The following is a 10548-nucleotide window of genomic DNA, read 5'->3' on the forward strand; positions in this document are numbered from 1 at the left end:
GAGGGGCTCTCTCAGTTTTGTAGTCCCATTTTTTATTCTTTTTCATAAAGCGAGCTCCCCCAAATTTTACCAGCTTTAGATGCCACAAACCTTGGGTCTTCTCCTCCCTACCCCACAGAGTAGTTGCTATAAGATTCAGTTCATAAAGTGTGGGGCGTGCAGTAGATGCTCCAAAAATACTTCCCTCCAGAACAGCCCAGAAAAGGGTCGGAAAGACAGACAGAGCCATAGCTGCTGTGCTTGAGGCATGCCCTTTTTAATGTCCAACATCTTGGCCATTCAACAACCCAGCCCCCGTCCAAGGGTGTCCTCTGGGGTCCAGACACAAGTGGGGGAGATGCTAAGGCACCTGGCTCTCGAGGGGGGCCTCCTTAGGGTTGATGTAGCCGTGGATCCAGTCGAGGTAACGGCTGACTTTGGTGTAAACACCGTAGTTGTTGAGGCGCCCGCAGCCCTCACCCCAGCTCACCAGGCCCACCAGGAACCAGGTGCCGCGGAAGGAGACGACCATAGGCCCCCCGCTGTCGCCCTCACAGGCATCCCGCGGGTCCCCCAGGATGCCGGCGCACAGCATGTTCTCGGAGATCTTGTTTTGCATGGCCAGGACGCACACGTTGTGCGGGACCAGGGGGACCTTGACGAAGTTGAGGACGAAGGTGCGGTTTCTCTTGGCCTCGCTGCGGTAGCCCCAGCCTGTCACCACCGTCTCCTGGCCGACCTGGGTGAGCTCGCGCTCCGACAGGCCACTGTCTGGGAGGCAGATGGGCACAATGGTCTGCGAGAGAGTGGCGGGCCGGGCCAGGTGGAGCAGGGCGATGTCATTGTCGCTGGTGCTCTTGGTGTAGTTGGGGTGGACAAAGACCTCCTTGATGTCCAGGTCCACCTCCCACTTCTCCCAGCGCCGCAGGTCATACTCCCCTGCAGGGCAGAGGGGCTGTCACAGTGGGCTCCCCTGGGGCCCCCTGAAGCCAACGTGGCTGCCATGCTCCTGCAGGCCCTCGTGGAGGGATCGCAGGAGTGGTCGCCGCGTATGCCCGGCACTGTCCTGGGCCACGGGGCTGTGCCTCTGGTCCCTATCAAGGGTAACAGCCCGTGAATGTCAGTCCTAAGGGGTACAACGCTGGTCTGAATTCAGGACTGGCTCATAGACGGAGCAGTGAGGCCTGGGAAGTGACCAGCGGTGGGCAGTCAGCAGGGAAGGCTGAAGCTCCCTGGAGACCTGGGACACAGACCAGAGCCGCAAAGAGAACATGGGACACCTGCCGAGATGGGGGCGGGGCAGGAATAGCAGGACCCAGAGAGGAGAGCCAGCCGGACACAGGCTCCACCAGGGAGGAAAGATCTGGACCACATACAAGACACGAGGTCTTCTTAGGCGAGGCTGTTGGTTCCTGGAAAGGGGGGGTGAGGGCTCTGCCTCCAAGCCCAGCCCCGCTGGAGGCCACTGGCCTCTGGTTGTGCTGGGCGTGAAGGCAGGGTGTGTGAATCTGGTCATTCACTCTCAGTACATATCTTTGCCTTCTTTTTTTTGCATAAAGATTGGAGTGAGAGAATCCCGCCCCCCAGAAATTGGTAGAGAGTGGGGTCTAGGCTCGGGGAGCCCCGGGCTGTTGCAGGGGACCAGCTGGCTGCTGTGCCAGATGCCAGGGCCCCCCGCGCAGTCCATCCCTGTCCATCTGTGGGAAGCGTGGCCCTGAGGATGCCTTCTGGGTCTCTGCACCCCAGGGTGCCGCAGATCCACACACACAGCCACTCCACATAGTGAGAGCAAAGACACAAGTATGTGTGCAACCTCCTCACTGGCAAACACACGTGTGTAAGCACCTGGGCACCAGATTCGAAGAGAAGCCCTTACGTGCAAACTACCTGGTGTCACTGTATCTAAAATGCCGCCACAGGAGCGGCGGGGAGGGAGCACACGGGCCTCTTCCCCCCAGATGCCTTCTGTGCGGCTCTGGTGTCTTGTTGCTCAAGGACCCCGGAGACCAGGCTCCCCAAACCCGGCCAGCCCTCTGGGCCACCCCTCCGGCCTGGTTCCAGCCCGCACCAAGCCTGACGATGAGCTTCTTGCGGTCTTCCAAGCAGTGGGCCGCTGTCAGCACCCAGGAGACGTGGACGAGCACCGCCCCGCAGGCCAGCTTCTTCTTCGAGTCCAGCAGGACCACCTGTGATGGGGGGTGGGCAGTGACGGCACCACGCGGCCTTCGGGCAGCTCCGTGTCAGGGCCCCCGGTCTCAGCACAGCCCCGGGCACTAGCTGCATAAATAGGTCTTCCCTGGGTTCCCTGGTCACACGCGCGTGGACTTTTTTGGCATTTTCTTTCCTGCATGTTTGATGGAGTTTGCCTGTTCCAGGGTATCTCCCCGCCTTTGCCTGTGCTGTTCCTATAATCATCCTCAGCAGCCTCCAGAGAGCTCTTCTCACCCTCGGGGGCTCAGGCTGGTCCTGGAGTCCTTTGAGAAGCCTTTGGGGCCCCCAGGCTGCCTTGGGAGTCCTCTCTGGGTTCCCTCTGTCCCTGTCCTGCCGGCCGGCTCTGGTCCCATTGGGTTGCCGAGTGTTCAGGAGCCTGAACCTCCTGGGGGCTGTGAGCTCCCCAAGACCTGCCAGTCTCCTGCTTATTGATCTCTGGGCAATCCCCCCACCCCAGTGCCTGGCAGAGATGGGGACCAAATAAGTGTTAGTTCCCATGGGGGGGCTGGAGAGGTACTCAGAGGTCAACCCTGCCTCCCAGCCCTTTCCCACGCAAAACACTGCTCCCCTCAGCCAGGTCTCTGCCTCCAATACCACCACAAAGCATTATCTTTCCAGCTCTTTTTAAAAGCTATACCTCTCCTTCCTGCATATTCCCCCTCGGCCCCCGGTGCCCACCCCACCCTGCCCTCTCCCATCGGGTTAGAACCATCTTTCCCTGGAACCCTCTACCCTTAGCACTGCCACCCCCCACCCCCCAAGCAAAGGCTGCACTTCCCTTCCCACTGGTGCCTCCTGAGCGGGAACTGGGTGCAGTGACTCCTGACCCAGCTGGTGAGCTGCTGCCTCTCTCTCCTCTCACCTGCCAGGGGCTCTCTCCCCATCCGGCCTCCTGCCCACTGATGAGCCGTGGATCTAGTTGGCCTTCTTGGTCTACTTGGTCTGTGTCACGTTTCAAGTTCTTGCGTTTCTTCTCCATTCGCTTCCCTGGCCTCCCACAAGGGAACGTCACTGAAGGCAGGGGGAGGCTGCTGAGTGCCCGCTGGGCACTGTTCCCGAGACTGCCCTCCCATCTCTGTCCCCCTCCTGCCAGCAGCCTCCTTTGCTGCCTTGTAGGATAAATGATGCCCAGACACTCAATTCTATCAACTTGCAAAGCCCCTCAGGTTGGTCAGTCGGGTAACGAACAGCGCCACTTAATGGCAAGAGTCAGACCAAGCAGCATCTCTACCTAGCGGTGTGCCCTTGGGCAGGTCGTTAAAGTTCTCAGAGTTGGGACACCCCAGGGCTGTTGGGAGTAATCCCTGTGATGCACAAGTAAGGTCTCGTGCTGGGACACTGCCGAGCTCCTAACAGAGGTAAGGACTTATGGGGAGGAGGAGGTGGGCATGCCCAGAGAGCCTCCGAGTGGCTCCTGAGCCCAGAGGAGAGAGCACTGAGCAGAACTGAGGGCTGGGAGGTGGGCCAGGGCCATTCAGGCTGGGTTGGGAGATTTAGACTCGCAAGAAGCAGTGGGAAACCATCAGCAGGGGGATTGCATAGTGACAGAAAATGGAGATGAAACATCAGTGACAAGATTCCAGAAGCTGGACAGCAGAGGGACACGGTAACTGACTTGGCCGACTGAGAAAGCCGAAACCTCAGCCAGTAGTAGGAGACGCTGGGAGCAGGCTGCTTGGCAACGCAAACGCCCAGGAAGCCTCCATGTGTCTCTGAAGAAGCTGTGCAGGTGGGGCTACAGCAGGAATGTTGAGAGCTTGTCAAAGAAACTGCTAGAGCCCTAGGCTTCTGTCTCGACCCCTCATCGGTGGCTTGACTCTCCTCTCTGACCCCTGCAGAAGACCCTAGGTGTATTCTCCGCAGAGGGTGAACCAGAGGCCTGGGGACTCCAGGCACCGCCACAGGAAAGAGTGACACGCAAGGCTGACCAGAGGGAGTCACGCAGACATCTGCAGACGGGGCAGATGCCAGTTCCTCTTCCCCCTACTCTCCCCAGGGGGCTGGAAGCCAGGCTGGGACCACCCAAGCATGAGCTTGGAGGATTCCTCTCAGAAAATGGCCTAAAGACCTAAGAATCTGGGCAATAGGGGTTCTGCCAGTGACCTGGGCCTTCAGATGGTCTCAGGAAAGCCCACCAGCCAACAGGTCCACCAGGCATTTCTTTGCAACTTCCTGTGAATGTCTAATTACTTTAAAAGGAATAGTAAGTTGGTTTTTTTTTCAGTAAAAGGACTGGAATATAAAGTTGTGGAAAGTTCCCTGAAAGAAGAACACAAAGTCAAAGATATGGAAAATAGAAGAGATAATGAGATAATAAAACTAGAAGATCAATCCGGGGAAAGAGATCTGATTAGGAGGTGCAGAAAGAGAGAACAGAGAAAGCACAGGGCAGGCCATCAAGGAAATAACTAAAGAAATGTTCCTAGAGATAGAAGACACGCATTTCCATGAAAAGGGCGCTGCACAGTGAATGCAAGAAGATCCACACGGAGGAACAACCTGCTGAAATCATGGTAAGAGTTGTGAAACTCCGACTGTTGTGTAAGTATATAAATCTGATAGAAATTTAAACGTATAAAAAGGAAAGTAGAAAAGAAGGCAGAATCACCGTTCCTGTCTCTCCTTGCAGAAGCCAGGGGTGAAGGCGGAAATAAGCCGGCAAGAGAGATGAGGAGGATGCTGGAGGCGTGCCCTCCCCATCCGCTCCGGCCTGGGGAGATGCGCTACCTCTGGGCTCCTGCTCCAGGCGACGCCCCCAACGTGAGCAGCGGCCCCATGGAGGAAGGCGGGCAAGCGAGGGCAAGAGCGGGCAGGACACCGGCCGAGGGCACCCTCCCTCTCCGTCGGGGCGGCCCGTCTCCTTCGCCTGGGACTTGGCACTGTGGCTTGCTCACCGCCCGGGCGCCCCGCGCTGTCCCCCATCTGCGGCTCACCCTTGGGCTCGCAGAGCAGGTGGTCGTCCCCCAGGCGGTAGCCGGGCGCGCAGCGGCAGTGGCGCCTGTCCTCCTCCTCCAAGCAATAGTGCGCGCAGCCGCCGTTCTCCGCCGAGCAGTTGGAGAAGCGAGCCTCTGCGGGGGACCGGCAGGAGGGCGCCGAGAGAGCGCGGCGCTCTGCGCGCCCGGCCCCGCCCCCGGCCCCGGGGAGCTCCCCGGCCCGCCGCCCGCCGCCCCTCACCTTGAAGGCAGAAGCGGCCCTCCCAGCCCTGCGCGCAGTCGCAGCGGAAGCCGCCCAGGCCGTCGATGCACGTGCCGCGCCCGCAACACGGGCTGTCGCACGGGTGCGCCGGCGGCGGGGCCGCGCACTGGTCCCCGTCTGCGACGAGGGGTAAGGAGGGGATCACGGGGGTCCGCCGGCCCCGTCCCCGTCCCCCCAGCGGCCCAGAGACCTCGAGGGGCACGGGCACCGCGGCCAGGGGTCTGGAGCGCACTCACCGTGGTACTTGGACCAGAAGGCCATCTGCGGAGAGAAGGGGCGGCGTCAGGGGCCGTCAGCCCACCTATGTAGATGGGGAGCCCCCGGGGCCCCTCCCCGGGCTGGCCCAGGTCCGGCAGGCAGCATCTAAGCGGGCAGGGAAGGGAAGGGCTTCCACACAAAGAGGGGTCAACCCCAGCCTCTGGGCAGCTGCACCCTGAGAAAGGCCAGGCTCCTCGCCCCTCTGCCCATCTCCACCCCACATCCCATACGCGACCCCCGTCCCCCGCCCGTGCAGCTGGAAGCGTCCTCTGGGCGCTGGCTGCTACCACAGCAGCCTCTGCAAAGGAAGGGACCCCAATCCCCCCCCCCACCCCCGCCAGGGTGCTCTGCCTGCTTCCAGCTCCATCCCTCCAGGCGCTGGGCGTCTGGTCTTTCCCTGAGCCCGTGTCCTCAGAGCTGAGTGTGGAGCAGGACGTCGTGCGTGAGGCACAGCTTGCCGGTTCAGAAAGTCTGCTTTTCTAACCAGCTCTCTGGTGGCACTTCTGCTACTGGGCTGGGACCACCAGTCCCTGAGATCCACTGCTTGATGCCCAGGCTGAAAGCTCCCTGCTGGCCTGGGAGACCCTGGGCAGGGTGGGGGGGGAGGCCCGGGAGGGGTGTGATGTGCCCAGGCTGTGCCTGCAGAAAATCATCTTGGCATCTGCTGAGGAGGCCATTTGGGGAAAGAGGCAGTGGAGATGGTGGCTGAGGGCAAGAGAGGAGGCCACCCAGAGCTCCCTCTTCAGCCGTGAGAGCTGAGTGGGAAGGGCATGCCTACAGACAGCTTGAAGGGGATCCAGGTGGTGGCACAACCCCAGGTCCTGGTCGCTAAAGTGAGCGCTGGGTGCTGGAGGGGGTCTGAGCCTCGTATCAGGAAGCCACCTCCCTTACCGAGTGCATCCTACCACCTCAGGGCCACCGCTACAGGGCCCTGGGGGCCAGAGAGGACACAGACCCTTTCCTTGGATCCGCTGAGCAGTCAGATTTCACCCCTGCAGTATCTAAGGCACAGAGTGAGTGTGTGTGCCCAGACATCAGGGAGTCTTGGGTCACCTGGTCAGCAGGTGCAGGTTGGAAGCAGGGGTGGTGGCCTTCTGATCAGAGGGAGAGAGAAGAGGGGAGGCCGTGGTGGCCAGTTGCAGGTGGAGAGGGGGACTGAACTACCTCCAGTGGGATTGGGTGGGAATCCCAGCCTAAGGCTTCCCCAGAGGCTTCTCACGCTCATTGCAGAGTTCTGTTTCTTGGAGTCCCATGTGCCCTGACCAAGACCATAGGGCCGTTCACTCCACTGCTGCACCCCTGGCAAGCTGCGAGGGTAAGGGGCTGGTGCCCACTGCTTCCCAGGACCCCCAAGGGGCCCCCGGCTGCTCTTCCAGGTCCCACCCCTGAGCCTCATGCTCTGCACCCAGTCGGGCGGCCGTACTGTGTCTTCCATGTTTTGGAAAATCTCCCGAGCCTCCTCAAATTCACAGGTCTCCTCTCTGCACTCGCGCTCCAGGCTGCCGGGCCGCAGCTCCTCCAGGAAGGTGTTGGCGCGTTTGCGGATCCGCAGCACCTGGTGGGCACGCTGGTGGCTGGAGAACACTGAGTCTGGGAGGGTCACAGGGAGCTCGCGTTGGTGGGGGGCCCGCAGTGAGGGGGTCCGGCTGGGGAGTCCCTGGGGAGGTTTTCGTCTTGGGTCCCTCGGGATTATAATTCCAGGTACCGATACCCTCTCCTCCTCCCCTGCTCTCCTCCTCCTCCCGAAGCAGGTGGCCGGCCATCGGAGGACAGGACACTTGACCATTCACAGTGCGTGCACTGAGACCGACAGACCTCCCTCCCTCCGAACCCAGCCCGACCTCCATGTGGCCTTGAGCCCATGTCTTTACCTCTCTAAACTTTAGTTTATTCATCAAAAAATGAGGATGAGATAATCATGTAAAACACTTAGTACAGTGCCTGGCGCGGAAATGAGCAGCCAGTGACAAATGCCATGTGCTGCTGCTGTTGTTATCATTATACTGCAAAGGTAAATGGGTCTCGTTGTTCTCCAAATACACCTTGTGCAAGCCCATCTTGACGCCGTCCCTCCATCCTCCCTGCCCTCTCCTCCTCCCCCTCCCCCTCATGGAGCATTTCCCATGCTCTTCCCCTAGGGCAGGCACACCTGGACAACGGCAGACCTGCCACCCAGGGAGCATCACCGAATGTCTCCTGGGCTCTGAGAGGTGTCTGCCTTGGGGGCAGGGGGACAGCTGGGGTGGAGGGACCAAGGCAGGGGAGTGAGCAAGAGAGGCTCGAGGATGCCAAGGCCAGGAAGGGCATCCTCAGGAAGGGAAGATGTGCCTGACTGAGTCTGGACATAGGAGCCAAGAGGACCGCAGGTGGGAACCGGGGCTGGGGGTGGGGAGGAAGGGCCGCCAGGTGGATGAGCAGCTCAGGAAGAGGCATACATGGAAGGAACAGCCCATGGTGGCTGCAGGCGGTGTGGGGGGAGGGCCGCCTAAGAAACCAGGTAGCACATCTGTCCTGCAGGCCCCCTCCCCCAGCATCCTGGCCTCCTCCTCTCCACATCCTGGTCCCCTGGCCGTGGGGACCAGGGGAGGGGTTGGGGCAGGGTAGCGGCCAGCAGGTGAGCATTTTAGGAGGACGGGCTGCTCTGGGGCAGTTTGCGTGGCCACGGGGCCTGGCGCTCTCACGGTTGAGGGAGGGAGCGGTGGAGTGGGAAGACCCCAGGGGACTCTGTGACCCACCCCCCAGGTAGGAGGAAGGACATGACCCCGGGGGCTCCCTGCCATCACCACAGGACTCAGCCCCTGAGCTGCAGCCTGCTGCTGTGTTCCCCTCAGTTAATTTATCCCTGTGCCCTCAGGTCCGCCTCTCATCTCCTCTCGCCCTGAGGCTCAGGGGAGATGGTGAAAGGTGTGAAGAGCCTGAGGGTCCCCGAGGAGGGGGGTGGGAGAGTGGCCTTACCGGGAGGAACTGGTGTGCTGGAAATTCCCCAGATGGTCACGAACAATAAGAGGCTTGTAAGCTGCCACATTCTGAAGTTGCTGCCACCTGTCTGAGGAGGACTTCTGAGCTTCCGGCAGCCCCGCCAGCCCCCCGCTCTGCCCCCTCCCCCGGCCCCGGGTGGGAGCTGAATGAACCGGCCTCCTGTGTGTGCTGATCGCCAGGGCAAAAGCTGGGGTGGGGGGGTCCCTGTTCACTATTCAGGCACCCACGTGGCACCTCAGTCCCCTTGTCTATATGGGGCTAAGGTCACACGACCTGAGCCTGCAGGGTGAAGAGAGGAAGTGGAAGGGGCAGTGACCTGGTGAAGATCAAAGGGGACTCGGCACAGAAGGGTGATGGGCAGGTGCACCCACAATGTTCCTGCCCTCCCTCGGTGAGGATTCGGGGGGTGACGCCTCTGCTGATCTAAAGGCCAGGTTAAGAATAATAACTGACATTTATTGGACAGTCCCGGTGTCTTTCAAGAAATTTGTACATGGTTCAGAGGACAGGCCACCAAGTCAGAGCGCCTGGTGCAAATCCCAGCGCCAGGACAGGATTGTCGGGCAAGACCCCTAACTGCTCCTCAGTTGCCTCATTTGTAAAATGGATGGGAAAACTGTATTGCTGCCTCAGAGGGTTATTGCGAGAATTAAATGAGTTAATCTACATAAAGCTGTTGAATAGGTTTGCACATAGCAAATGCTCAGTAAGCATGAGCTACTATTATCTCAGCGAACGCTCACCACCACCCGAGAGGTAGGTATTAATGAAGTCACCCCATTTCACAGAGTGGGGGATTGAGGCTCACAGGAGAGAAATCGCTTATTAAACACCCGCAGCCAGGAAGCGGAAGAGCTAGTGCTTGAGCTCAGGCCTGTGTGGCTCCAGGCCTGGAACCTTAACCCCTGCCGCAAACCACCAGGCGCACCACAAGGCCACAGAGGTAGCCCTGCTGGCCGGAAACCTAGGAGCCCCTGCTGCCCCCCAGGCTGAGTGGGTTCCCCACCGGCACCCCCCTCCCCGTCTAACCTCATTTTCCACTTTGCCGACTCCCTCTGAGGCTGATTCTGACATTTGTTTAAAGGGTTTAGAAGCAGAGGTGAGGCTGTGGTGGGGAGCCTGGAGGGCCCCGGGCTCCAAGCTGCCTCTGGCGATGGCTCTGGGGTCTGGAGGCCCTCAGCCGACTTCCACTTCCCTCAAAGTCTGGGAGGAAGGCCCCTGGGAACCATGGCACCCCAGCCTGAGGAATGCCAGCCAGAGCCTTGGCCTGGCCGGTGGCAGAGCCCAGATTTCCTTTACCCCAAGCTCCAGCCAGCCTCTCAGACCCTGGCTAGAAGAGTCCACCTTCAGCCCTGCTCACCCTCCTGCAGCCCCCCTCACAGACCTGCCTCGAAGGGGACTTACTGGGGTGGACCGCCGAGAAACTGCAAGGTCGCCCTCCTGCCGCCATGACAGCCTGGACCTCGAGTTAATCCATAACTGCAAATATTTGCTTGGCCCTCGGTGCTGAGGCCTCCCTCTCCACAGATAAACAAACAAGTTCCCAGCTCGGGACCGCTCTGTCTGCCCCAAGCCCACCTGTGCCCATCAGTGGTGCCTGCAGGAGGGAAGGAGGGTAGGGCCGGGCAACGTCAAAACTGTCTACGGACGTGGCCTCATTTTAGCCTCATAGCGGCTGGCTGAAGGAGGGACATTGTCCCCCTTTAGCTGATGGGGACATTTTTACCCGGAGATACTGCGGTTTGCCTCAGATCAGCACAACCGGTAATGATATTTCACCAAATCTAGGATGCCATTAGTTATAAGATGCATCTATTTTATGTGTCAGCGTAAAAGAAAAGAAACATTGTTAATTACTCAATGGCCGGCCATCCTGATTACATCATGAAGGTTTGATGTAAAACATGAAAAGAGGGACTTCCTTAG

The 10548-nt window shown here is 59.8% G+C and overlaps 1 protein-coding gene across 2 annotated transcripts; it reads right to left on the reverse strand.

The window, feature by feature from the left end:
• Window positions 1-235: 235 nt before the first annotated feature.
• Window positions 236-10199, reverse strand: PROC (protein C, inactivator of coagulation factors Va and VIIIa). 2 transcript variants are annotated; one of them, XM_082465912.1, is made up of 10 exons: window positions 10027-10051; window positions 9652-9840; window positions 8599-8689; window positions 7067-7233; window positions 5622-5646; window positions 5365-5502; window positions 5124-5258; window positions 3053-3201; window positions 2048-2165; window positions 236-918 (listed from the first exon to the last, which is right to left on the reverse strand). In XM_082465912.1, exons 2-10 carry the CDS (start codon window positions 9694-9696, stop codon window positions 341-343), a joined length of 1446 nt encoding a protein of 481 aa, XP_082322038.1. In that variant the 5' UTR covers window positions 9697-9840; window positions 10027-10051; the 3' UTR covers window positions 236-340. The 2 variants fall into 2 exon arrangements, with proteins under 2 accessions (XP_082322038.1, XP_082322039.1); XM_082465913.1 differs by lacking the exon at window positions 9652-9840 and having other exon boundaries at window positions 8599-8685; window positions 10027-10199.
• Window positions 10200-10548: the final 349 nt, after the last annotated feature.

The sequence above is a fragment of the Balaenoptera physalus genome, assembly GCF_965194825.1.
Source record: "Balaenoptera physalus genome assembly, chromosome: 6".
Lineage (NCBI taxonomy): Eukaryota > Metazoa > Chordata > Mammalia > Artiodactyla > Balaenopteridae > Balaenoptera > Balaenoptera physalus.

What these genes read in the sequence shown, in the direction of transcription:
- PROC (XM_082465912.1), bottom strand. Translation starts at nt 9,696, where the DNA reads ATGTCAGAATCAGCCTCAGAGGGAGTCGGCAAAGTGGAAAATGAG. An exon ending in CTTCTGGTCCAAGTACCACG is followed by an intron (nt 5,503 to 5,621) that starts GTGAGTGCGCTC and finishes CCCTCGTCGCAG; the next exon opens with ACGGGGACCAGTGCGCGGCC. An exon ending in GGGCCGCTTCTGCCTTCAAG is followed by an intron (nt 5,259 to 5,364) that starts GTGAGGGGCGGC and finishes GGTCCCCCGCAG; the next exon opens with AGGCTCGCTTCTCCAACTGC.